Genomic DNA, 26,011 nt, shown 5'->3' with positions numbered 1-26,011 from the left:
TAGTGAATGGGATGGCAGGAAAGAGCAGGGATGGAAGCTGTCTGCAATATAGGGGGCCAACTGTCAAGTGAACCTGCCACTGAATAGGTTTTTGAGTAATAATGTCTTGACTACTCTTTCTCTGTCATTAAAAATAAAAGCCCCTTTTAATTATTACTTCTTGTTTACAGCTCGAATCAACACCTCTTTCTCCCTACCCGTCCATGCGGATCCTGTCCCCGCGACGTGTGCAGCTGTCTCACAGTTACCCCATCTACATTTCCCCTCACAGTGAAGAAAACACCAGCTCATCACCTCGGGAAAAGATAAGCTACTACTTCAACTTAAGCCCAGCTAAGGTTAGCATGGGATGCATAAACATTTAAGTTTATAGATTTTTTTGTGCTGAGCCAAATACAGAGGTTTCATAGGGATTGACTTACTAAAACTGGAGAGTGCAAAATCTGGTGCAGCGCTGCATAGAAACCAATCAGCTTCCAGGTTTTTTTTTTTGTCAAAGCTTAATTAAACAAGCTAAAGTTAGAAGCTGATTGGCTACAATGCACAGCTGCACCAGATTTTGCTCTTTCCAGTTTTAGTAAATCAACCCCATAATTACATAGTTAGCCTGGTTGAAAAAGCACACCGGTCCATCCAATTGAAAACCTCCATATACGCAATCCCACAGTTGATCCAGAGGAAGGCAAAAAAAAACAAGCTCAACTTTTCCCCAATGGGGGGAAATAATTCCTTCCTGATCCCGCAAGAGACAATCGGATATTCTCTTTCATTCATTGACAGACACATCGCTCCATTATTCAGAACCATAGGGTTATACCGCCCCCTACAGGAGTAGAACACTAGGCAGAAAAAAAGACTTGGCTACACCTATGGGCAGTCCTAGGTGGTATACACCCCCCTCTCTGCTATAGACCTCCAGTTTTTTCTGCCTAGTCAGGAGTAAAGACCTAGTTCCCTGCTGGGGTCCCTAGTCCTGGGAATTTTTTTGTTTGTTATTTTATTTTTTCCTGGATTTTGCTCTAGTGAGATCTACAGTCAACTGCCGGGCTGAGCGACAAGCTGGACACTAAGATCCAGTGGCCCCAGTCTGGCCAGCAAGCGAATGCAGACCGCAGCTTCATGCTAGGTTGGCCGCGACATAGCCCCACTAAGCGGGGGCCGGCCCTGCGAGTTAAATGTCTCACAAGGTCGCATACGACCGGGTCTCGGCCTGAGTCACAGCGTTCCTCATGGCCGACAGCCCCCCACTTCGGTGGTAAGGGGATCTGTCTGGGAGCGTTACCCGTATGCTTCACTGGATCGGTAAGTACGGGGCCCCTCCTCTCCTTCCCTGGATGTGGTGTGGGGCGCGGGTACTCCCTGGGGTAGTTGGTCCCTCTGGGGTTCTCCTCCACCGCCCTCCCTCCCTCCCTTCCTTCCTGGGTGAGGCCCAGGCTTCTGGCCTAGGTGCTTTTGGGACACACTTCCCCCCTTTCCACCCTCAGGGTTGCTACTGGGGGGTATCCCTTGGGCCCACCTCTGCAGTGGTTGGGCGTGGGAGGCGGGTGACCAGACGTCCGCGATCAAGGGACCACCTGCGGTGGCCCTCCCATAATTTGGGCCGCAGGTTTGCCTACCGACCGGGCGCTGGGGCGGCGGAGGCTGCCGCTTTCCGTTTTTGGGTGTCCACCCTCCGTTCAGAGGCTCGGATTGGTCCAGTCCCCCCGCGGGTCACGCACTCGCGGCAGGCGGCCAAAAATTTAGGCTGCGGCTTTTGTGGCCTGCTGGGCCTCGTACCAGAGGGGCGGCACTTTGGGGGCTCTGAGGGCGATCTCGTTTTGGGGGTCCTTTTAGGTGGGCCTGGCGTGGGTGCTCCTGGCGCTACCTGTGAGGGGCCTCGGCGGTGCCCCGTGTGGACGACATCCATCGGCACCCCCTGTGCAGGGCCTCAGTCAGCGTCCCCTATGTGGGGCCTCGGTTGGCACCCCCCTGTGAGGGGCCTCGGTCTGTGCCCCCTGTGAGGGGCCTCGGTCTGTGCCCCCTCTGGGGGGCCTCGGTCTGTGCACCCTGTGTTGGGCCTAGGTGGTGCCCCCTGTGCGGGGCCTTGGTCGACATCTCCTGTGCGGGCCTCGGGCGGTGGGGGTCTAAGTTGGTTGCCCCCTCCTGAGTTTTTTGTGGTGGCACTTAGGCATATAGCCTTGTAAATGGCACTCCCCTACCTCCTCTGTCTCAAATGATCCTATATCTAGCTCTTCCATCACGGACGTGGCCCACCTTGCGAGGTTGGTGGCCACGCTTCCTGTCCTGTCAGGGAGTGAGGATGATTCCTCCACAACTACAGTGGTGCACGAAAAGGCGCTATTGTCGCACTTATTACATCTGTGCGGGAACCTTTCAAGATTGGGGATGCAGCGGTGGCTGTGGTGGAGGGCTGGCTCCCCTTTGGCACCCATAAGCCGTCTTGCTTGGCAAAAGCGTTCCCTTCTCCCTCTTTTTTTGCCAAATTTGTCCATGAAGGCTGGGAGTGTCCAAAGTGCCCTTTGTGCTTCCGAAAATGCTTGTTGTGAGGTACCCCTTTGAGGAGTCCCTCCATTCAGATGTGGACTGTACCACCAGTAGTGGACTCCCCTGTCTCTAGGCCGCTCAAGGCAACCATGATTCCAATAGAGGAATCTCTGGCATCTAAAGGTCCAGCTGACATATCTAGAGGGGGAGCAGAATCCCTCTGCCTTGCTGCATTGGCGTACCTGTTGGTCTAGGCGCTGCAGTTTGTCTGCTATACCTCTTGGCTGCAGTTCCCCTGGTTGCTGAGCTCTCTGTTTCCGCAGTGGTGCTTAGACATGTATTGTGGGGGCAAGGAAGAAACCACATTTGGCAGTATGGGACTTTGTGGGTGCTTGGTATAATAAAATTAGTGTATAACACCAAGGTATAAAAAAATTAATTATTTTATTACAACAACATGAAAAAAAGGACAAAGACAATGGTCACATAGAAAGGAACAGACGTCACTTATTCTATATAGTGTATCCGCATGTCTGTTCAGTTTTCCATACATGAGTTCAACATGTTTCATCATGCGGCTTCCTCAGGAACATGCGTGGACATTTTTCTCTAATAAATAGATATAAATGGGTATATTAATTATGGAAATCTCAATACATTTTATATACATTGTGGGGGGCTACCCTGGATGACATCATTACGCGTCTTGATTTTGTTCTGTTACAAGATGGTTTTCCGGCCTTGTTCCCCAAAAAGATTTTTTGCTTCCAATGGGCGTCTGTCGCCGGACCGTTTGCTGTTCTCCTCATGGGGCTGTGCAAGCCCTGTTGCTTCAGAGTGTGATTGTCCCGGTTACCATGTCGGGAACAGTTTCAGGGTTTTTTTCTTCAAACCTGTTCACAGTCCAAAAGATGGAGGGCATGGTACGTCCAGTTCTGGAACTCAAGACCCTGACCTGCCTTGTGTGGGTACAGAATTTCAGGATGGAGTCCGTCCGCACGGCAGTGGCACCCCCTTTATCATGGGGATTTTCTGGCTTCTGTCGACATCACAAATGCTTACTTACGCATTCCATTATGTGCCCGACTCCAGCACTTCCTCTGTTTTGCTGTGGGTGCTGAGCATTATCAGCGTGTGGTGTTGCCTTTTGGTCTTGCCACCACTCCTCGGGTGTTCAGGAGGTGTTAGCCCTGGATCTGGCGTGGTTACCTCAGTGGGGGTTTGAGGTCTTTGGCTGCCAGGATGATATCTACCTTCTTGAGGCGATTCCATTTGCACAGTTCCATACAAGCTCCCTTCAGGGAGATCCTGGCATAATGGGACAAGTGCCCGAGGTCTCTGGACAATCAGTTTGGCTGAGCCAGGAAACCAGAGGTTCCCTGGTCTGGTGGCTTCGCTCTCCGGTTCTTCAGCGGGGTAAATCCTTTCTCCCCTTCTATTGAACAGGTTGACCACCAATGCCAGTCTGTCCGGGTGGGGAGATGTCCTGGGACTGAGCTTTGCTCAGGGTCGTGGGACGCTGGTGGAATCCGGACTGCTGAGCAATATCCTGGAACTTCGAGGGATCAGACTATGTCTGGATCATGGATGGATCGACTTCGGGGGCTCCCGGTACGGATCCAGGGTGTAATAATAGGGTGTTGGCAGCCCTGGCAGTTGCCAGTATCCTCTGGTGGGCAGAACGTCTCGTTCCTGCCCTCTCCGACATACGCATTCCAGGAGTGAAATACTGACAGTCGGATGCCTCAGTCGGCTAGGATTGGACCACGGGGTGGGCCCATCACCGGGCCGTGTTTCATGAGATATGTCTCGGATGGGGCACTCCTGAGGTAGATCTGTTTGCGTCCTGGCTCAACAGAACAGGATGGTACCAAGGTTTCTGGCAAGGTCACGCTATCCTCTGTTGGGTACCTCAATCGCTCTGGTGGCCCATGGGGCCGGTAACGTTTGTGCTTCGCCTTTCCTCCTCTCCAGCTTCTGCTTTGGCTTTTGCGCAGGATCACAGCCGCGGGGATTCCGGTCATTCTATTGGCTCCGGATGGGTCCCGTCGGTCTGGGTACACCAACCGAGTGTGCCTGGTCGCCGACGTTCCTTGGCGACTGCCTCTCAGGGAGGATCTACTGTCCCAAGGGCCGTTCTTCTATCCTGCTTTAGAGTCGCTGGTTTTAACGGCCTGACTGTGATGAGCCAGGTGCTGCAGTTCCGATGCTGCTGATGGCTAGGGAGTCTACCTCCTAGGAGGTTCTACTTCCGGTTGTGAAAAGAACATATATCCTGGTGTGAGTCACTAGGCATTCATCCTTGTTCTTTCACGGTGGCTCCGATTCCGACCTCCCTTCACGGCCAGGTGTCAGCCTGGGTGGTCTTCTTCAGCGTCCCCTGGTCTCGCATTCCCTGGTGCGTACCTTTTATTCAAGGGGTTCAACGTCTGTTTTCACCGATGCGGTCTCTTCTACCACCATGGGATCTAAACTTGGTGATTTCGGTTCTCCAGAAGCCTCTCTCTCAAAATATTCTGGAGATTCCACTGCTTACTCTGTCTCGGAAGGTGACCTCTTGGTGGCTATCACCTCTGCTTGCAGGGTGTCAGAAATGGTGGCGTTATCTTGTCATTCACCTTACCCAGGGTTACACTAGGTTAAGGTGGTTGTTCGCCCTTTTCCATCGTTCCTTCCTCGGATTCCCTTTTGAATAAGGAGATTGTGTTGCCTTCCTTGTGTCCCTGGTCAACACATCCTAAGGAATTTGCCTTATCTGCCCTGGATGTGGTTTGGGAGATTCGGGTGTATTTGGCAGCCACTGACTCTTTTTGGAGGTCAGACTCACTGTGATCACGGACGGGCCAAGAAAGGGGCTGTCTGCTTCTTCTGCAACCATTTCTGGATCGATCAGACAGATGATGACTCTGGCCTATTCTGTCGGGGATCGGGTTTCTCCTTTCCCTGTTACGGCACAAGTTTGCAAGGTGGCCGCTGGTCGTCAGTGTACACTTTCACAACGTTCTATGAAGTGGATGTGTTGGCATCTGCGGATGCCTCTTTTGGACGCAAGGTTTTGCAGGCTACTGTTTAGAGGGTCTATTCCCTCTTGAAGGGGTAATGTTCAGGTTGGGCTCCAATTGTTTTGTGTTTGAGCTCCTGTTACCTGGTTGGCTCTTGTGTTAGCCTTGGGATTTTTCATTGTCCCACCCCTAATGTCTGGCACTGCTTTGGGACGTTCCTATGGTTTTGAATAATGGAGCGCTGTGTCAATGGACGAAAGAGAAAATGTGATTTTTGACTTACTGTAAAATCCATTTCTCTGAGTTCATTGACAGACACAGCACCCACCCCTCTAAGGAGTTGTAATACTTCTGACACTGCTGAAGGCCTGTAGCAGACAGGGGGGTGTATACCACCTAGGACTGCCCATAGGCGTAGCCAAGTCTTTTTTTCTGCCTAGTGTCCTGCTCCTGTAGGGGGCGGTATAACCCCATGGTTATGAATAATGGAGCGCTGTGTCTGTCAATGAACTCAGAGAAATGGATTTTACGGAAAGTCAAAAATCCCATTATTCCCTGGATCAACTTTACCTATAAATATCTCGTTAAATAATATCTAGTTATTATATTTAGGAATAATTCCAGGCCTTTTGTAAAACTAATCTACTAAATCTACTGAGCTGGCCAAAACCAGCTCTTGAGGAAGTCTATTCCACATTTTCACAGCTCTTACTGTGAAGAAGCCTTTCTGTTTTTGAAGGTTAAATCTCTTTTCCTTCAGATGTAAAGAGTGCCCCCCTGTCCTCTGTGATGACTTAAAGTAAATAACTCTACACCAAGTAAATAACTCTACCTCATAGCTGAGCTCTCCTGTGCCTCTTATCAGTTTGGTTGCTCTTCTCTGCACTTTCTCCAGTTCCCCGATATTCTTCTTGTGAACTGGTGCCAAAATTGAACTGCATATTCCAGATGAGGTCTTACTAACGATTTGTACAGGGGCAAAATAATATCTCTCTCTCTAGTCTATACCTCTTTTAATACAAGAAAGGATTTTGCTTGCTTTGGAAAATACAGCTTGGCCAGTGATTCAGGAAATATTGAAGCAAGCAAACTAGCATGAGAGCCAAGCAATTAGCATTTTCAGGAAGAAACACCAGCTTCAACACCTGTTTTCTTAGCATAGGTTTTCATCAATTTCTTTTTTGACTGGACTGTTCCTTTTTAATTGTTCATTAACACTGCTCAGGGAAAAATAGTCTTTCCTTCTCATTCATTGAGAAACACAGGAATTCGGAGACGGTTAGGGGTATACTGCTGCCTGCGGCAGGATTGGGACACTGGCAAACCGAAAAAAAATTGCCACCCAGTAATAACCACTTCTACTCACAGCATATCTGCTCTGCTGAGAAAAGTCTAACCTTTTGTGCTAGCAATTTTTTTTTCTTTAATCAAGATTACCTTTTTCTTCAGTCAAGATTCCTTTACAAGCTACATGAGCTGGTCTCTATGCAGGGCTATATAGATCGTCAGTTCCACAGCTCTAGCTGTGAAGGCTGTACCCAAACCCTGCTAGATCATTGAAGGGCTAGTATGGAATGTGATTTTCAGGATCGGGCTCTGCATTGTGGCACTTTCCAGACTGAGTGTGCTGCGTTAGTGAGCTGCAGAGTGCTTTCTGGGTCCAAGACTGTGGCATAGCCCCAGGTGTGACCCTGTCTCAGAAGACTCACTTTATGCATAGTCCAAGTAAGCTGCCTTCTTACTAGGGCCACTATTTTCCATTTGATATTCCACTTCCTGTAGGTTTGCCAGGGACACTTCTGGTGCTCCCTGAAGGGCCTGACACTGACAATCTGGATTTTTGCCCTGTGTTCAAGTCTGACATCTTTGGAGTGCTCCCTATAAGGCTTCCTCCTTGGCTCTATCCCGAGAAGCTCCAGGTGTGTCTTCGGAGCTGCCCTGGACACACTTGTCAAAGATGTCACTGGTGTTAAGTGTACCCATCTTCCTCGGCAGAAGCCAAGTAGATTCACTTTTGTTACTCTCAAGGCTCAACCTCCAGCCTCAACTTCTAAAGCCAAGTCTAAGCCTCACCCCCAGACCTCCTAAAGACTCTGGATTTTCAAGTCCCCCAAGCCCTTAGATGCCTTTTCAGCATGAGAGGGCACACCCACTCTACAAAGTGGGAGGAAGTCTGTCATACTTTGTGGACATTTGGACTGCCAGCATCTCAAATGCTTGAAAGCAGGAGATGGTTTCCAGGGGTTACCAGCTAGATTTTCATTCTCAGCGCCCTCGTCTATTCATATCATCCAACCCACCTCTGTCACTGCACAGATTAGCAGATCTCCATGCACACCTTGTGAGTCTTCTGAAGCAGTACCTCAGTACCTGTGGCAGAACAATTCCAGTGTTCTACTCCAACCTGTTCACAGTTCCCAAACCAAAAGGGAGCATTCATTTGGGCCCAGAAATTCTGCATGGAATTAATGAGCTCTTATTAGCCTCTCTCCATCAGGGAGATTTTCTAGCCTTTGCAGACATTAACCACTTCAACACCACGCCATAGCCAAAATATTGCTACAGCGTAGCTCTCTTGTTCTGGGAGGGCATCCATGGATGTCCTCCCAGAACACACCTCATCGTGGTAAAGGGTAAAGGTCAGAGATCGTGGTAAAAGGCCAATTACAGCGGCCCTTAACCATGTGGTCAGCTGGGTCCTAACACAGCTGATCACATGTAAACAAACTTGCCAGTTATCGGCAGTCCTTTCCTCACGCGCTGTCACAGTATGAAGAAAGGAGAGACGATAACTGGTAATCTAACAGGGCATATGTACACTCATAATCAGGGCACTAATCATCCGTGCCCTGATGGTCAGTGCAGCCCCATCAGTTCCAATCAGTGTAGCTTATCAGTGCTGCCTATCAGTGCTCATCAGTGCAGCCTCATCAGTGCTTTCTCATCATTGCCCATTAGTACAGCCTCATCATTGCAGCCTCACCAAAGCCCATCAGTGCAGTCTCATCAGTGCCCATCAGTGCAGTCTCATCAGTGCCCATCAATACAATACCATCAGCGCAAAGTTTTATAACAGAAACTAAGACAAACTTTTTCCTTTTTTTTTCTTCTAAATTTTTGGTCTTTTTATCGTTTGTTTAGCAAAAAATAAAAAACCTAAGAGAGATTAAATATTACCAAAAGAAAGGTCTTTCTGTCTCAAAAAAAATTACAAAAATTTAATTTGGGTACAGCGTTGCATGACTACGCAATTGTCATTCAGAGTTCAACAGCACTGAAAGCTGAAAATTGGCCTGGGCAGGAAGGTGGTGAAAGTGCCTGGTATTGATGTGGTTAAAGATGGGTAATTTCATGCCTGCACATTTCCATCAGCAATGCTTTTGCTTTGCTGTAGGTCCTCAGCACTTCCAGTTTATAACCCTGTCATTTGGCCCATCTTCTGCGCCTCCAATGTTCACCAGGGAGCATGGCCATAAAATATGTTTATTAGAGTTCATTGGGGGACATAGTTTGCACCCCTCTGTGCCTATGATCATTCTCTTAGTGCTGCTTTTCCACAAAAATGAGGCTTGCTGGGAGTTGGAGGAGTTTTTCTGGGCTGACCACATTTTTTTTGTTTGCCAGGGTCCAAATACTGCTGAGACGGGGCATTATGCAAGGAGTTCTCGTTGTTCCAGTATCCAAGACATATTAGTAGCTAGGGATCTACTGAGCCCACCACACTCCACTAAAATATCACATTTTATGGGTTTTAATTACTAAATCCTCCATTACACACATTGTTATTGTTAGTTTGGGAAGGAAACAGTAGGGTGCCGTGCCAGAGTGTGTGAGCCACCTTTTCCAATGTCAGATATTATGGGGTTGATTTATTAAACTGGAGGGGCAAAATCTGGTGCAGCACTGCATTGAGACCAGTCAGCTTCCAGTTTTTTATTTTGTCAAAGCTGGACCTAATGAAACAGAATCTGTGAAGTTCGAAGGCCTCTATGATGTATATGAATTGAAAGGATTATTGGGTTGGGCTCCAGAACTGTGCAGATGTTGGTAATTCTAAATGGGATTGTACATAGTTTGTAAAGTGTGTGGCTATCTTTATTACTCACTTTGCTAAGGTATATTTTCTATTTTCATCCACAGAGATTGCAGGAAATTAACAGTATGATCAGAACAGGAGAGACCCCCACTAAAAAACGGGGCATTCTGCTGGAAGATGGGAGTGAATCACCAGCCAAGCGGATATGCCCAGAAAACCATAGTGCCCTTTATAGGAGACTACAAGATGTGGCCAATGACAGGGGAACTTTCTGATCTAGTCAAAGTCTTGGACTGTCTGAATGCAGTATTTTATATAAATTATTATTTTTTAATATCAGGACTGTCAATGTCAAACAGATTGCCCTGAAATATTAAACTGATCTCTTTGCAATTAGTGGGATTATGCATTGACATGGAGAAGGAACATTTACTAAAATGTATTGGAGCACTTAGGCAGTAGGCTGCCAATAGGTTGTACCAGATATTTATATATAGAGTCCCAACTTGAAAATGGGTCCTGTATCAAGCGAAGACCTAAATGTACCCTTCTATCGTAAATGGATTAAGGAAAAGCTCAAGGAAACAAAATCTTACAGTGAACTACTAATGGTATCTAGCAAATAGTGTACACACTGGCCTGTACTTTTGACAAGTTCAAATCCAGGCCTATGCAGAAGATAAGGTCACAGAATTATAGGGATTTACTTAGAGTGGTGTAGAAGATCAGTGTCATGATGAATAGTATGGTCAGGCAGCAGTCACTGTAGACCCTAGGTCAGGGTTAATACAACATCTTCATGTTTACCAGAGTATTTCTATACTAAAAAAATTACATGGGCTCTTCTTTGGAAAATGGCGTTGCCGATTGACTGCTGTGCTAATTAAAAGGTTTTAATATTTTGTGGCATAATGAACATGTAAATCAGGAGTGTTGACATTCCCCTGACTTCACATGGAAGTGCTTGTTCCAGGTCATTGAGTGAAAAAGAGGCCAGAGGCAGCCAAGCAACTAGCATTTCATCATGAGGTCAGTATTAGTAGTCACTCTTTTTTTAAGAATGAGATTTTCTTTAAAGCTGATCCTCGGGTACAGTTATTTTTCATTTTAATGCATGCCTCATTGGCCACAAACAATAGAAATCCACTTTATATGCAACTAATGCATATGCAGAGCCAGTTATTATCTTTCAAGGTAGCAATGATGTCATTCTCAGAACTCTGGGAGCGCGCCTTCTGTGGCCTGACATCATTTCCTAGTGACGTCTAGGCTGCTCTAGGGAAACTGCACTTTCCGTCAATCCCACCTCTGCATTCATTGGGTGGGAAGATTTGATCTGCACTTTTTTTGGTCAGTATTTGGCAGGCTTTGGGTCTTTTTACTGATTTGCATATTTTGCCCATCAGCTTTACTAGGCATGTATGGGTGACAGACTAGGGACCTCACACAGACCATCCCCCATAACAGTTTTTAAGACTGAGGCAAAGTGCCAGAGCTCTCGCAGGCTGGATTACTGCAAATATCTAATTGTAATACTCAAAGAACTGAAGTTAGCAAACTTCTTGCATTTACACTATATTTGTGTAGCCAGAGTTCAACCTTAAATAAAATTAAAATTCTTTGAAGATATTGCAGATTATCTGTATCCATATCAGATCTTACCCTAATTTATAGTAATCCAAAACTTTGTAAAAAGCCTGTAGATTGATAGCCCGAATGAAATGCAAGGTCCTACAAATACCTGCACTCGGTTTTTACTATCTCTTTTTAAACTTAGAAAGATCAAATATAAAAACCTTAACTATTGCAAAGCAAGCAAAAGGTTTCCTATTAGTTCTTCAGTACTGATTTGAAGCCCCGATGCTTAGTAAGGACTTGCAGTAGGAGGAGGGTCAGCCCTTGACTTTTGCGTTAAAAGTTGATATTTAAAATGTTGAACACCGCCGATGAAAATAACAAAAGGTGACAAATTAACTTTGAGATACGCCTCTATTTAATAAATATTTTGTAGTAAGGACAAGTATATATCAAAGATAACTTGTCAAGTGAGAAACATATAGGGTGCCATTCTGGGGCTTTCCTGAAAATGTATATGGGAACTTTAAAGTGGATGTAAACCCTCTCCTATACCCAGTGAAGTGAACAGCCTCAGATGATACACAGAGAAGAAACAAATCTCCTTACATAAGTTTTACATGTATATCTGCAGTCTATAGCTTTCTATACTCTTTAGAAGGTGCACATCATGTTAGAAATTTTTCTTCCTGTTTCAGCAGTGGGAGGGGAGTCTGGACATACATTGTGTGACAGCTGATTGGAGGAAAGACACACACACCCCCTCATAGGCAGAGGAACAAAGAAACATGCAGAGCTGTGCTGTGACTAGACAAGCTCCCTGCTTACCTGTCTCTGAGTTTCCTCCCCGACACAAATTTCCAGCTGCTTTATCTCGTGTGTTGGAGAATTTATCAGAAGTTATCATGCTGATAACAGAGGAACGGAGCAGCAGAAAGACACGGGACTTAAGGCTTTGGAGAGAGATAAGTAAACATTACAGATATATGTGCCCAGGTCAGATTTCATGAATAGGGTTTACATCCACTTTAACTTTTTATGGATTTTCTTTGACTCAGTGTTATGAAAGCAGGTAGGTCAGCATAACAGCTAGGCAACAACCCCTTTTAGGCCTCATGTACATTAGACGTTTTGCTATCTCTCTTGGACGCCTTTCCTCCTGGCAGCAGCTTTTTGGCAGAAAAAAACGCTTGATGCTTGTAATAATACAAGTAAAATACTTTATTCTGGCCGTTGAAATACTCAAGTGCTAAACGCATCTAGCGTTAACCAGCGTCAATCGTTGTTTTTGCCAAAACTCCGCTACTCCTGGATATGCTGGCAGTGGGGATTTTTTTCTGCCTCTATCTGCCCCAGCACTCTAAATGCCTATGTGTGCATGGACACAGAGGCTATAACATGCAGGGGTATTTAAAAAAACTCTGTGTCTCTAATAACCATGTAAAAAACTACCAGTGTCCATGGGGCCTTAGAATTAGGTAAGCAATGACAGCCTCCTTTATTCTCTCAAGACAGTGTGACTTTTAGACCCCTTTCACACTGGAGCGTTTTGCAGGTGCTATAGCGTTAAAAATAGCGTCTGCAAACCGCCCTAAAACAGCTGCTCCATTCACTCCAGTGTGAAAACCCGAGGGTGGCTCCTCCACCGCTGCTCTCCATTGAAATCAGTGGGCCGCTCTGGCTGCGTTTTGCGGGCAGATTTAACCCCTTTTCAGGCCCTGGCGGGGGGTTAAAACCGCCCCGCTAACGGGCGAATAGAGCTGCTAAAACTACGGTAAAGTGGCGCTAAAAATAGCGCCGCTTTACCGCTGATGCCGGGGGCGGCACAGTGTGAAAGGCGTCTAAGAGTGATGACAGATAACACGTTGTTCAAAAAATGTTGTTCGCTACTAATAGCTTCAAATACTATGAACAAGTGGTTATAAGTATGAGTTACACACAGTCTTTGTGAGCAGACCGTTGGGGGACCAATCACAGCTTTCTCACTAGGTGATTAGGATGTAATAATAAGGTGTTTGCAATGTTGTTTCTAAATCATATTTTGTTAGCATTCATGTGTGAATGAATATTAGCAAATTTAATGTTATTTCAGCCTAACAAACTGTAAAATAATTTATGCAGAGTTCAACTGCTAATTTACTATTGTCCTGAAGATAACATAATGTAAATGCTTCTGAACACAAATGCTTTGATTGAAAATGAGACCATGCGACCCTGTCTACTTGATGGTAAAGTGTTTTCCAATAGTCCTCACCATTCAGGCTGGAAGCTTCTGAAACCAGCCAAATGCACCCCGCACTCCCAGTCTGATAGGGTTTACAGAGCTAAATGAACCTGTGTGGGTGTTCATTGGGTGGTGTTTTTGCATTTTTGTTTAGCTTTGAACATTGTGTGAAACAATTTGACCATAGTTACCTTTTTGATTTATATTGCTTTGCACGATTATATGCGTGCGTTCAAATGCAAAACACAGAATTTGACAAGAAAAGGCTGTGTTTGACCTGCTTTGGCTGCAGTTCCAATGCATCTCAATAGAATTTGTTATGTGTGAAGAAACACAATGCAAAGCAGGTCAAACGCAAGCTTTAAGCTGTCATCCATGGAGTCCATTGAAGTCAATAGAAATCTAATAACCTTCGTTTGGGGTGTGCTTCAAACACCAATCAAATGCAGGAAAACAACATCCACCTATTTGATCCCGAAGTCTCCTATTGCCCTAGCCATTAGTTTAGTGTTGTATAAATAGCCTAGAGACAACCTGGGACTGCTAGCTGGTGGATTTTTTTTTTTTTTCATTTTTGCATGGGTTTATGTAACTTTTAAATGCATACTGTAGATGTGAATTCATATGGAGCATATTATAATTGAGACCAGACTAAAGGAAAAAAAATGAAAGTTTTAAGTATGGCGACAGTAACCCTCAACCTCCTACAGGTGTGACCATATTATAAAAATGATTGTAACCCCAAGGTGCTAATTTAGTTTAAAAAAAATGATTTTAGAAAATATTTTAAAATAATTTTACCAGAAAAAAAAGCCACTAATTATTGGAAAGCCTGGTAGAATTGACTAAGCAATGTGCATTTATAACATTTAGTATTACATAAAAAGGCATATAAAAAAAGAGTTAATTCTTTTAACATATAAATTATTTAATTTATTTAAACTTACTGTTTACTGGGTCTTCTGCTAAATAGTTAAACTGCATGTATCCATGTTTTTATGGTTTTAAAGGACACCTGTCATGAGAGAAATATGTAGGGTGCCCTTTTGAGACTACTAGATGTATGGCTGTAATCCTGGCCACTTAGCCTCAGTGTTTTCTAAGTCGCTGACCCAGAACAAATATGAAGAGTTGGAGTTCTGACTTCACTGGCTGCATAACCGTTTCCAGATTTTCAACAAGGTAATAATCATTTTCTGACGGTCCACAATGGCAGCTTGATGCATTAGTCTTGGTGCTGTTTCGCTAGTTTTCATCATGGGGCTCTTAGCAGTAAACCAAACCCAGGAAGCCCTATAGCTCCTGAAAGTGGCACTAAGTCCAAAACTATCTGCTACCCCGCGGCACCCCCCCTAACATGTAACCCTCCTGAACCCTTAATTCCCAATCTGACCCCTAAAGTGATTTAATGCTTAATTTTCACCCAACATTCAAACCTATCCTGTGCCCCAGCACTAAACCTGACCCTTCCCATAGGAGGGGTTTTAACACTGATTACACTAAACTGACCCCTTCCTCACGTGCCTGATGCTGAGCTGCCATGTTGACTTTAATTTGGAAAGTTTTGCATAAAATCAAACCACTGCTGAGCTTATATCTAATAGCAGCCCCAATGTTTTTCTCATGAAATGTGCCCTTAAAAATAAACCAGATTGTAAAGTAGCCTTCTTTTTGCTTCAGACATTAATAAACCATCTTATGTATATAAATGCTAATGTTTAAAGTGTATTTGCTGTACAAACATGCTTGCTAATGAATAACACTTTATATTGAATGATGTGGAGTATTCTTTTTACTGCACACAACACCTGCCTACAAAAGGGAACATTTTGGGGGAAGAGTGCATATACAAAAGAGGAGAAAACCACATTTCCCTGCTCTTGGGAAAAGCTAACAAACATGGAATAAAAAATGTGGATTGTCACAACTTTTTGGAGAGTTCCAGAATGTTATCTATAACATGTTGAAAAATGTGTTATACTTCAACTGTAATACTCATTTAACATTGCATGCTGGTTAATTAGTCACATAGTTAATCTGGTTGAATAAAGATGCAAGTCCATCCAGTTCAACCAACATAGGAAAAAAAAACACACAAATAGAAAATCTCCATATACACAATCCTATACCCACAGTTGATATAGATAGCAAAGAAGAGGGTTTCATCATGTCAGATGCCAGAAGTGTGGTTGCCACATCCCTAGTATGCGATTAGGAAAAAAAGAAGAGATCCCCCTTCATTGGGACCGAAGACACATGAAAATAGAAATGGTTTGTAATTTTGGTAAGTCAGTTTAAAAAAAAATATATATATATATGCTAATTCTGTTATATCAGTTCTGAAGATCCTTTTTTTAAAATGTAAATGCAGGTTCAGCTATTACAAACTGTATGACCATGTGCATCTATGTCCATCACACATGAGAGTTAAGGTGTGTGTGTATATCCACATCAGGGCTGGACTGGGACAAAAATGTGGCCCTGGACTTTACCCAGACCGGCCCAGGGCACAGCACATCAGGGCACAGCACATCAGGGCACAGGGTAAAAGCACATTAGGGCACAGCACATGAGGGTACATCGCACATCGGGGCAACACAACACAGCACATCAGGGTATAGCACATCAGGGCACATGAGGGTACATAGGGCACTTTCGGGCACATCAGGCACATGGGGTACATCAGGCACATGGGGTACATCAGGGCACATGGGGTACATCAGGGCACATAGGGTATATCAGGGCACATGGGGTACATTCAGGGCACATGGGGTAAATAAGGGCACATTCAGGGCACATGGGGTACAATCAGGGCACATGGGGTACAATCAGGGCACATTCAGGGAACATCAGGGCACATTCAAGGCACATGGGGTACAATCAGGGCACAGCGTTTACTTGTTGTTTTCTTCACATGCAGAGTAGCGCAGGCAGCCTCTGTAGTAAGTTCTCTCTCATGTCAAGCTGCTGCTGCTCCCCCCCAGCGGCCCCTCCTCCTCCTCTCTTCTCGTCCATCCCAGATGATGTCACAAGCAAATGGAGGGGGCCACCGGGGGGAGCAGCAGCAGCGTGACATGAGAGAGAATTTAGTACAGAGGCTGCCTGCGCTACTCTGCATGCATCTCGATCTACCCATCAGGCACCAGCTGTTGGTGACACAATAGGCAGCCGCTGAAACCGGCCCACTGAGCCATTCGGCCCACCGGGAAACTCCCGGTAGTCCCGATGGCCAGTCCATCCCTGATCCACATACACAGAAGTCTGAATGAATATCTTACAGGTCGGTCATGTAACACTGTACTAAAATTATTGGAGACAAATAGAGCTTTCTTTTGGTGGTATTTAATAATCACTAGGTTTTCTAATTTTTTTTATATTATGAAAAAAAACACTCAGCCCCCCTAATACTTACCTGAGGTCCCTCTCTGTCTAGCAATGTCCACGAGTGTCTCAACCTTTTGAGATTCTCTCTCCTGATTGGCTGAGACACAGCAGTGGTTCCATTGGCTCCCACTGTTGTGAAAGTCAGCTAGCCAATCAGGAGAGAGCGCGGGCGGGGCTCCATGTCTAAATGGACACAGGGAGCTGTGACTCGACTTGGGTACCCCCATATCAAGCTGCTTGCTGTGGGGAAACTGAACAGGAGGGAAGGGCCAGTATCACAGAAGACGGACCCGAGAAGAGGAGGATCTGGGCTGCTCCATGCAAATCCACTGCAACAGAGCAGATAAGTATAACATGTTTGTTATCTTTATAGGAAAAAAAAAGCAAGACTTTAGTATCACTTTAACAGTTTCAAAAAAGAGTTACATTTCTGAAATGCTGGAATTGCTAACTGTCACATTTGCTTGTGTCCTTAACCAAACTTTCAAACCATCAAATGGTTGGTGTCATAACTGATCACATGTGTAGCACCATGTAAGTTGCAGTTCAAACAGAAGCAGCTTCCTTGGCAGTAAAGGATAGTAGGGCTTAATTCCGCTTCAAGGCTGTTAGCAGATTGGCCTCTACAAACTTGGCAATGCCTAAAAATAGAGAGCAACTGAGCATGTGCAGAGTAGGGTGAGACAGTGCCTTACTGGATTTTAAAGTGGTAGCAAACTTGAAACTTAAAAAAACAAAAAAACTTTTTCTTTGAAAGACAATGTTATAATGTGCTAGTATGCATCGCACTCTAGCGCATTATGTGAAACATTACCTTAAAACGAACTTCTCCAGCGCCGCTCTGTCACCGCTGAAAGGGCTTCCATTTTCACCTGTGCTTCCTTCCGGGCTCGCTGGCTGCGGCAGCGTGAATGACCGAGCCGCGATGACGTCGAGCCTACGCCCATGTCATTGTTTACGGCACAGACGGCTGCACAAGTGAATATCTCCTAAATGGCACACATTTAGGAGGTATTTACAGTACCTATAGGTAAGCCTTATTATAGGCTTACCTGTAGGTAAAACATAAATATACAGCCTTTACTACCACTTTAAACAGTATAGACACCTATTTTTAATAATATACATAGCTATACCTGCAAAAAGGACCAGCCTGAAGTGATCTAACAGGTCTTGGTGGTTGTAAAGCCTAAACATTTTTAAGCTTAAAGTGGTTGCAAAGTCAGAAGGTTTTCTTAATGCATTCCATGCATTAGGATAAAAAGCCTTCTGTGTGTAAATTCCAAATGGTATGTGCGTGACAAGATGAGCAAAGCTGCCATTTTCACCAGTTGAAATGAAGTGATGCAGTAGTTTTTTTGCACAGGACAAGCCACATGCCAAGTCCTACATGTTTTGTCTGCTGACTTCCTAAGGGGCATAAAAGTTTTTTGACTTCCTCAGAGGATAAAAAGGAGGGCGTGGCTTGTAACAATACATCACTTATTGTTTGCTGTTAGATCATTGAATTCTGTTGGGTGTTTATAACTGCAGTAGGCACTATCTTGGATGCGAACAGTGCCAGTAGGATTGTGGGGTACCACTAAGGTTTGAAGTCCACTTGTACAAATAGTATTGCAATTAAAAAAGTGTAATTGTGATTTTATTATTTTGGTAAGCCAAATAAAAAGTAAAATTACACTATTTAGTTCCCTTTCTTATATGTTCTTCTGATTCAAACCCGGGTCATGCTGAATACCTCTGGAGCTGCGAAGGAGAGGTGGAGACTACATACAAGCTGCTTTGCCGGATCAAAGATAATGCTGTAACCAAAAGGACATGGGTATCTGGTGAGTGCTGTTTACCATATGGGCTCATTAAAATAAACCCGTCCTCCATGCAGAGCCACTGACAGATGCATGTGCATCCACCATGGAGCCTCTGCGTTTGAATCTGCATCCACTTGCACGCAGCTCCAAGGTGGATGACCTTGCATCTGCCAACGCCTCTGCATGGAGGATGGGCTGAATGAGCCCTGTGGTATTGTGAAGAGTTAATCACATAGGGATGAGCACTATTAAATCTGGGAAGAAGATTCTACATTATTTGGATGTCACATGTAATGCATATAGGACTGTGGTACTCTATTTGGGTTTTACATATGTTTCTATATTGAAGCCAACTTACTTGGACTTTTTCATGCAAAAGATTATTTATTATTTTGCTTTATTGTTATATACTGCTAGTTGCACTTTTTTTGGCCCTTGGGAATTTTTTCCCCCTCATTTTTATCGAAAATTTTCAATTACAATTCTGCAATGATATTCTGAGTCCAAAAGTAGGGCATAAAGTTTAACTGAAAATATACATTTCAAGTAGAAACATCATAGTAGTACAGACAATTGCAGAATATAAAAAACTAAGGAGCGAGAAATTAGTTGTTGAAAGAGGAGCATTCCCCTGGGGGTTCCTGAGATCTGGTAGGGGTCTCATGGCAGCTTGACTGCCTCTCCTGAGTTGCTATCACAAAGGTTTCCCAGACATCAGAATACTATGATCACTGCCAGCAGCTATAGCCACACAAAAAAAACTGACAGGCTGCTTGTACTGAAGCTGATCGAGGGATTGACTTCAGTACAACCAGCCTTCCCATAGATGGATCGAAATTCATCTGCTTTCTGTTGAACTGGCTGAAGTTTAATCCATCTTAAGCCGGCCCATATGTTCAAAGTAAAGTTTTTTCCCTAGGACTGTATTGCCTATAAGGACACCAGGTGCAGAGTTTTAGGAATTTTATGTGAAATTTCTACTTATCCATTTTTCAAATAACAAATATGTGTGCATGTGTTATGGTTATGTTGAGAAATATTTTTCTTCATTAAATTTTTATTTTTTTTATATATTTTCATATTGTTGTAAAGTGTATTTTGACAAATTTTGCTGTATGTATACATATGATAATAATGGATTACCTTATCTTCTGTAATATAGACCATATATGTAACAGACAGTTCTGGTGAAAGGTCTATTCAATAAGAATACAATTTTATATATTATATATTATATATATATATATATATATATATATATATATATATATATATATATATATTGTCATAAACTGCCAATCATCCAATGTTCAGTTCATGTCCAGCAGATGGGGCTTACACACAAGAATTTTACAATGTCTCACTGCACCATTTATAGGTAAAAGACCTATAAATGATGCAGTGTCCTTGCACATGATACTGATTTTTGAACACTGAATCTCCTTGGCAGAAAGTTCCTGTCCAAAAAATATGAATATGGTTTGCACCAGGGGCGTAACTACCACCATAGCGACCCATGCAGGCGCTTTGGGGCCCGCAGCCGAGTGGGGCCCAGTGAGGATGAGAGCACCGCTGGCACAGTCTCCCAGCCAGGGGAAGAGAGAGGAGAGAAAGAGGCAAGCTGTCCGTATCAGCAGAGAGCTGAATTGCCCGATGTAATAGCTTTCATTAGAACTTCCAGTGTTCCCGGGGCTCACGTCACATAGCTCCACCTCTTGGCCCAGCGCCTTTGATAGGCAGAACACCGATCCAATGCAGGACATGTGACATCATCAAAGGCGTCGGGCCAAGAGGTGGGGCTATGTGACGATGAGCCCCGGGAACACTGGAAGTTCTAATGAAAGCTATTACAGCGGGCAATCCCGCTCTCTGCTGATCCAGGTGGCTTGCCTCTTCCTCTGCATAGGTGAAGCTGTATGGGGCACAGGCAGACCAGGCTGTATGGGGCACAGGCAGACCAGGCTGTATGGGGCACAGGTCATGCTGTATGGGGCACAGGTCATGCTGTATGGGGCACAGGCAGACCAGGCTGTATGGGGCACAGGTCACGCTGTATGGGGCACAGGTCACGCTGCATTGGGCACAGGTCATGCTGTATGGGGCAGAGGTCACGCTGCATTGGGCACAGGTCATGCTGTATGGGGCACAGGTCACGCTGTATGGGGCACAGGTCACGCTACATGGGACACAGGTCACGCTGCATGGGGCACAGGTCACGCTGCATGGGGCACAGGTCACGCTGCATGGGGCACAGGTCACACTGTATGGGGCACAGGTCACGCTGCATTGTGCACAGGTCACGCTGCATTGTGCACAGGTCACACTGTATGTGGCACAGCTCTTGCTGCATTGACACTAGGGCAGCTGTGGGGGGGGGGGGGCTGTTTGCAGGGGGGCCCCATACAACATTTTGCTATGGGGCCCTGCTATTTCTAGTTACGCCCCTGGTTTGAACAGTGAGTGTTTACACGCATAAAAATTCTTCTGGCTCTTACAATTCTAAATAATATAGGAGAGCGGTGGTTTAAGCTGTTATTTGCGTGCATTTGTAAGAACGTGTGTAAAATACTGACCAGTAACACAGACTTTTGTATTTTTTTTGTTGTAATTTGCTACATTTTATAACCTACCTCCCACACTTTCCAACTAGACAAAGAGGGACAATTTTTAAAGGGGCAAAATGACTGTGGGGACAAGTGGATGTGGTCAGTGAAAAGTGGACATGGCCATATGGGTGTGGATTAAAGGTTTACCTGTGGCAGCTTTGATAGGAATCCCACCTAGGCACTGGAAGATGTATTATAATAAGGACATAAACACATCAAAGAAGGTATTGTTCATTAATAAAATTATTTTTGTATTTGACCTAAAATATTTTAAAAATGTCCAAAGTTACACCTATATTGGTTTGAAGTGCTCAATACTATAAATAAAGTGTTTCAGGTAACTATTCAGACGGACCCTAAGCTCTGTATCTTGGGGATCCTGCATGATCTTCCCATTGAAGATATTCCCAAACAAGCCATTGGTAGAGCTTTTTTCCAGGCCCGGAAGTTAATACTTAGGAACTGTACATATTTTACATTGTACATACATTTTCCAGCACAGAGGTTGCACAGGCAAATTTGATAAACTGTGGTTCCCGTGGCTTGATACCCTGGGACTCTCTCCTGTAGAATTAATTCTGAACTGCATTCTACTTTTAACCACTTCAGCCCCGGAAGAATTTACTCCCTTCCTGACCAGTGCGTTTTTTGCGATTAGGCACTGCGTCGCATTAACTGACAATTGCGCGGTCGTGTGATGTGGCTCCTAAACAAAATTGCCGTCCTTTTTTTCCCACAAATAGAGCTTTCTTTTGGTGGTATTTGAACACTTCTGCAGTTTTTATTTTTTGCGCTATAAAAAAAAAAATAGGGACAATTTTGAAAAAACGCATTATTTTTTTACTTTTTGCTATAATAAATATCACAAAAAAAATTTAAAAAAATATTTTTTTTCCTCAGTTTAGGCCGATATGTATCCTTCTACATATTTTTGTTAAAAAAAAATCGCAATAAGCGTCTATTGATTGGTTTGCGCAAAAGTTATAGCGTTTACAAAATAGGGGATAGTTTTATGGCATTTTTATTATTCATTTTTTTTTTACTAGTAATGGTGGCGATCATCGATTTTTATCGTGACTGCGACATTATGGCAGACACATCGGACATTTTTGACACATTTTTGGGACCATTGTCAATTATACAGCAATCAGTGCTATACAAATGCACTGATTCCTGTGTAAATGACACTGGCGGTGAAGGGGATAACCACTAGGGGGCTAGACTGTACCTCTTGCAGCTGCATTTTTGAAAAAATAAATAAGAGCCAGTGCTCTTAAAGGGACAGTACGATAAGAAAATATTTGTTTTTTGTTTTTTAATTCACTGGTACCAGTAAACTGATAAGAGAATGGAGGAACTAATCAAACAGCTGGTGCAAGCCCGCATAGACCATCAAGAAACTAACTGCTTGTTGATAACTGCTACCCAAGTGGCCATGCAGGAGCAGAAGGACTTCAATAAGCTCATACAGACTCAGGTGCAGTCCCTGACTGACAAAATCCTACATGTGGACAATGTTGCAGATTTACGCAAGTGAGTGCAGGCTGCATTACAGAAAATGACAGCCGAGGATGAAGTGGAGGCTTTCCTCACGTTTTTTCAGAGGGTGGCAGAGCGTGAAGGGCTACCCCTGGACCAATGGGCTGAGGTCCTTGCCCCCTTTTTGATCGGGGACCCACAGAGGCCTATTTTGATTCAAATGCTGCTGAGGCCCAGCAATATGAAACTCTGAAAACTGAGATTCTGGCCCGCCTTGGCGTAACAGTGGCTGTGAGAGCTCAGTGCGTTCATGCTTGGCAATTTAAGGTGGACCAACCTGCAAGGTCCCAGATGTACGACCTCATTCATCTCACATGGATGTGGTTACAGTCTGAGGTCATCACCCCAGCCCAAATCTTGGAGAGAGTCGCAGTAGACCGCTGTGTGAGAGCCCTTCCAACCCCTATACAGTGATTTGCCGGGAGAGCTGATCCTAAAGATGCCAATGAATTGGTGGCCCTCGTGGAGCGGTACTTGTGTACTGAGGATTTTCTTCGGGGTGTAGTACCCACCGAATCCTTCTCCAAGAGACAGAAGCCCACCAACCCAGGAAAAAGTGATCCCGCCCTAAAGTGGAGGAAAAGGGAAGTAAATGTGATAGAGGTTCCGTAGGCACAAGGAGTGAAGAGGCACAATCACCAAAGGGAGACCCACCAGGATTGGGGTCCTATAGTGTGCTGGCGTTGCCAAGAACCGGGGCATCTGGCCGCCAGTTGTCCGCTAAACCAGGAATCTATGGATTACAGTGTGACCCAGAAAAGCTCTTTTGTTGCTACACCAGGAGACACCCCACAACAGCCAGGCGGCACTGAGAAACAAATTTGTGTCATTAAAGTGGACGGTTGCCAGATGACTGCCTTGCTGGATTCTGGCAGTCTAATAACTCTAGTGCATGCCAGTCTCATGAACCCCCAAAAGTTGCAGCGACAGCTAATGGGTGTGTTTTGTATTCATGGGGATACCAAGTGCTACCCCACGGCAATTGTATCTTTTGAATCTCCCTGTGGCACTATGGACCATGAGGTTAGAGTAGTCCCAGATCTCATGTATAACACTGTCTTTGGATGAGACTTCCCTTTTTTTTGGGATTTATGGGATAACGCCAAGGGAGCAAGGCCCCCAGCGGGATCGGATTCCTACTGACCAGAACCATTGGAGAAGCAGAACGAAGAGAAAGAGTCTGCCCATTTTCCCTTGGAGGCCCTTGCAGGTGACACAGAGAACCCCCATCCAGAGTTAGACCTGCCAAACCTGCCTACGACCCGGAAAAACGTTGGCACGGCCCAGCTTAGGGACCCCACTTTAGCTAGGGCAAGGGAACAGGTAAAAGTGATAAATGGGGTACCCCAAGAGCCAGGGGAGGAGGCCACATTCCCACATTTTGCTATGGAAAATGACCTGTTATATAGAGTCGATGAAGTTCGAGGAGAGAGACTTGAACAGTTGCTAGTACCTCAACCTCATAGACGCGTGGTACTGGACCTGGCACATTCTCATGTCCTTGGGGGACATCTGGGGGTTGATAAAACTAAGGAAAGAGTATTGCAATGGTTTTATTGGCCAGGCTTACACAAAGAGGTAAAAGTGTACTGTGAATCTTTCCCAGTTTGTCAGAACACTGCTCCGGTTTCACGTTTCTGAAATCCATTGTTACCTTTACCCATCATTGAGGTGCCCTTTGACAGGATTGCCATGGATATTGTGGGTCCCTTGGTTAAGTCCGCTAGGGGGCACCAGTATATCCTGGTTGTCTAGGACTATGCCACCCGGTATCCAGAGGCAATCCCGTTAAGGAACCCCTCAGCTAAGAGTATTGCTAAAGAGCTTTCTCTTATATTTTCACGTGTGGGTATTCCTCAGGGACTGCGAACTGACCAGGGCACGCCCTTCATGTCGAAGGTTACTAAAGGGTTATGTAAAGTGTTTAAAATTAATCACTTACGCACTTCTACGTACCACTCACAAAAGGATGGTCTAGTGGAAAGGTTCAACAAAACGCTTAGAGGAATGTTAAAGCGAGTGGTAGCGGCAGACAGTGGTAGGGACTGGGATTGCCTCTTGCCTTATCTCGTGTTTGCTATATGGGAGGTACCCCAAGCCTCCACCGGCTTTTCCCCTTTCGAGTTGCTGTATGGCAGACACCCGAGGGGCCTATTAGATATAGTAAAAGAGACCTGGGAACAAGAGGCAACCCCACTCAAAAGTGTAGTGGAACATCTTGCTCAAATGCAAGACTGAATTGAAAAAGTCATGCCCATTGTTAAGTCCGGCTTGTAACAGGCTCAGCAGGCTCAGGCTAGAGTCTATAACCGTTCCGCAAGGATCCGAACCTTTAACCCCGGTGACAGAGTTCTTGTGCTGGTACCTACAGTGGAGAGAAATTTTCTGGCGAAATGGCAAGGGCCATACGAGGTCGTAGAACAGGTGGGGGAAGTTAACTATAGAGTACATCAGCCTGGTAAAAGGAAACCCTACCAAATCTACCATGTCAATCTATTAAAGCCCTGGAAAGACAGAGAATACCTTATGGTCCAAGCAGCCTTGGCGATGACTACCACAGGTCCTTCTACCATGCCTGGGGTAGAGATCGCTGAGTCCCTGTCCGTAAGCCAAAAACAAGAAACCAAGGAATTTCTGCTAAGAAATAGGGAGTTCTTCTCTGATCTTCCAGGGGTAACCTCAGTAATAATGCATGATATTGTGACCAAGCCAGGGGTGAAAGTTAACTTAAAACCTTATCGCATCCCAGAAGCTTGACGCCAAGTAGTTGCAGAGGATATAAGGAGGATGTTGGATGTTGAGGTAATAGAAGAGTCCCATAGTGAGTGGTGTAGTCCAATCGTCCTTATTCCCAAGCCGGATGGAAGCATCCGATTTTGTAAAGATTTCCGAAAGTTAAATGAGGTGTCAAAATTTGATGCTTATCCAATGCCCAGGGTAGATGAATTATATTTCAATGTTTTTATTGAAAAACATAACAAAGTACAAAATAGTCAGTCATATAAGCAGATTAATATCAATTTGTCAAAGCAATATTCTCCAATACAGCAGTAGTTAAGGTAAATTCCCATCATCCATTCTCCACCCATTGCGGTAACAAGACACAAAAAGTGTGACAAACATCAAAAATCGGTAGAATACAACCCTAGCCCCTCAATCATGAGCCAGGTAATCTCTATGTGAGGGAACGGTACAGACCCAGAGTCTTGGGAGGTACCAGATAAGGTCCCTGGGACAGTCCCAAGTCTCATGGTCATAAGTGATCTCATCCGAGATCAGCTGTATTGTGCTAAAGTTTCCAGAAATGAAAGAAAAGAACCAAACAAAAAACAAAAAAGAGAAGAAAAGGAGGA

At 44.8% G+C, this 26,011-nt stretch overlaps 1 protein-coding gene across 4 annotated transcripts in view; it reads left to right on the top strand.

Annotated features, from left to right (window-relative positions):
* Positions 1–15,095, top strand: part of RBL2 (RB transcriptional corepressor like 2) — a 176,289-nt gene extending 161,194 nt beyond the window's left edge. For 3 of the 4 annotated variants that reach the window (XM_073604962.1, XM_073604964.1, XM_073604965.1), the window contains 2 exons: positions 171–338; positions 9,627–15,095. In XM_073604962.1, coding sequence (XP_073461063.1) covers positions 171–338; positions 9,627–9,797 — 339 coding nt within the window. In that variant the 3' untranslated portion in view covers positions 9,798–15,095. The remainder of the gene's footprint in view (positions 1–170; positions 339–9,626) is intronic. The other variant, XM_073604963.1, reaches the window with a different exon arrangement.
* Positions 15,096–26,011: the final 10,916 nt, after the last annotated feature.

The sequence above is a fragment of the Aquarana catesbeiana genome, linkage group LG11 (assembly GCF_042186555.1).
Source record: "Aquarana catesbeiana isolate 2022-GZ linkage group LG11, ASM4218655v1, whole genome shotgun sequence".
Taxonomy (NCBI): domain Eukaryota; kingdom Metazoa; phylum Chordata; class Amphibia; order Anura; family Ranidae; genus Aquarana; species Aquarana catesbeiana.
The sequence above is the reverse complement of the archived record's forward strand: the minus strand, read 5'-3'. Positions and strand labels throughout refer to the sequence as shown.